Below are 579 nucleotides of genomic sequence, written 5' to 3' on the forward strand. Positions count from 1 at the left end.
GGCGGCCCAGCGTCCCCATGACGCGGGAGGAGTTCCTGGAGAAGGCGGCCGCCCTGTTCATCGCCAAGGTCAAGCCGGTGGGCTGAGCCGCCTCGCCCGCCCCGGCACTGGGCGCCCCGGCCCTGGAGGATGTGGGAGCCCGCCCGCTCTGCCGTAATAAAGCCCTCCCCAGCTCACCGGTCAGATGTGCTTCGCCGCCGCCTGCTGGGTTCGCGGCTCCGTGGGGACAAGCGGGCCCCTCTGGGGTTTCCAGGCCAGCTGGGCAGGTGGTGGGGACAGTTTCAGCATGACCACACCTGGGCTTCCTGAGCTCTTGCCTTCTGTCTGGAGAACGTACGTCAAAAATCCCTAAAGAAAAGTTTTGCTTTACGATAGCGCATGTGTGCCCACGTGAGCGTGAGGGAGGGCACCCAAGTCCTCACCCGCCCGGTCTCGGCCCCACACCCGTGCGGGGTGCACCTGGCTGCTGGCAAGCGAGGTTCTGCTTTGTTTAGGGTTAGAGTGTGCATCCACCAGAGGGAAAGCGAGAAATCACCCCCCCATGGCCACCCACAGCCCCTTCTCCTCCATTCTCCTCTC

At 64.8% G+C, this 579-nt stretch overlaps 2 protein-coding genes across 2 annotated transcripts in view; both read left to right on the forward strand.

Annotated features, from left to right (window-relative positions):
* Positions 1–176, forward strand: part of TPGS1 (tubulin polyglutamylase complex subunit 1) — a gene marked incomplete at its 5' end in the record, with an annotated part of 558 nt that extends 382 nt beyond the window's left edge. The window contains 1 exon segment of the mRNA XM_014585484.2: positions 1–176. Within this exon segment, the coding sequence (XP_014440970.1) occupies positions 1–86 (86 nt within the window).
* Positions 177–184: 8 nt separating this feature from the next.
* CDC34 (cell division cycle 34, ubiquitin conjugating enzyme) overlaps positions 185–579 on the forward strand; it is a 9,455-nt gene continuing 9,060 nt past the window's right edge. Inside the window, exon 1 of the mRNA XM_006171736.2 lies at positions 185–208. Coding sequence (XP_006171798.1) covers positions 185–208 — 24 coding nt within the window. The remainder of the gene's footprint in view (positions 209–579) is intronic.

Source organism: Tupaia chinensis, unplaced genomic scaffold, assembly GCF_000334495.1.
Source record: "Tupaia chinensis unplaced genomic scaffold, TupChi_1.0 Scaffold149964_1, whole genome shotgun sequence".
Taxonomy (NCBI): Eukaryota; Metazoa; Chordata; class Mammalia; order Scandentia; family Tupaiidae; genus Tupaia; species Tupaia belangeri.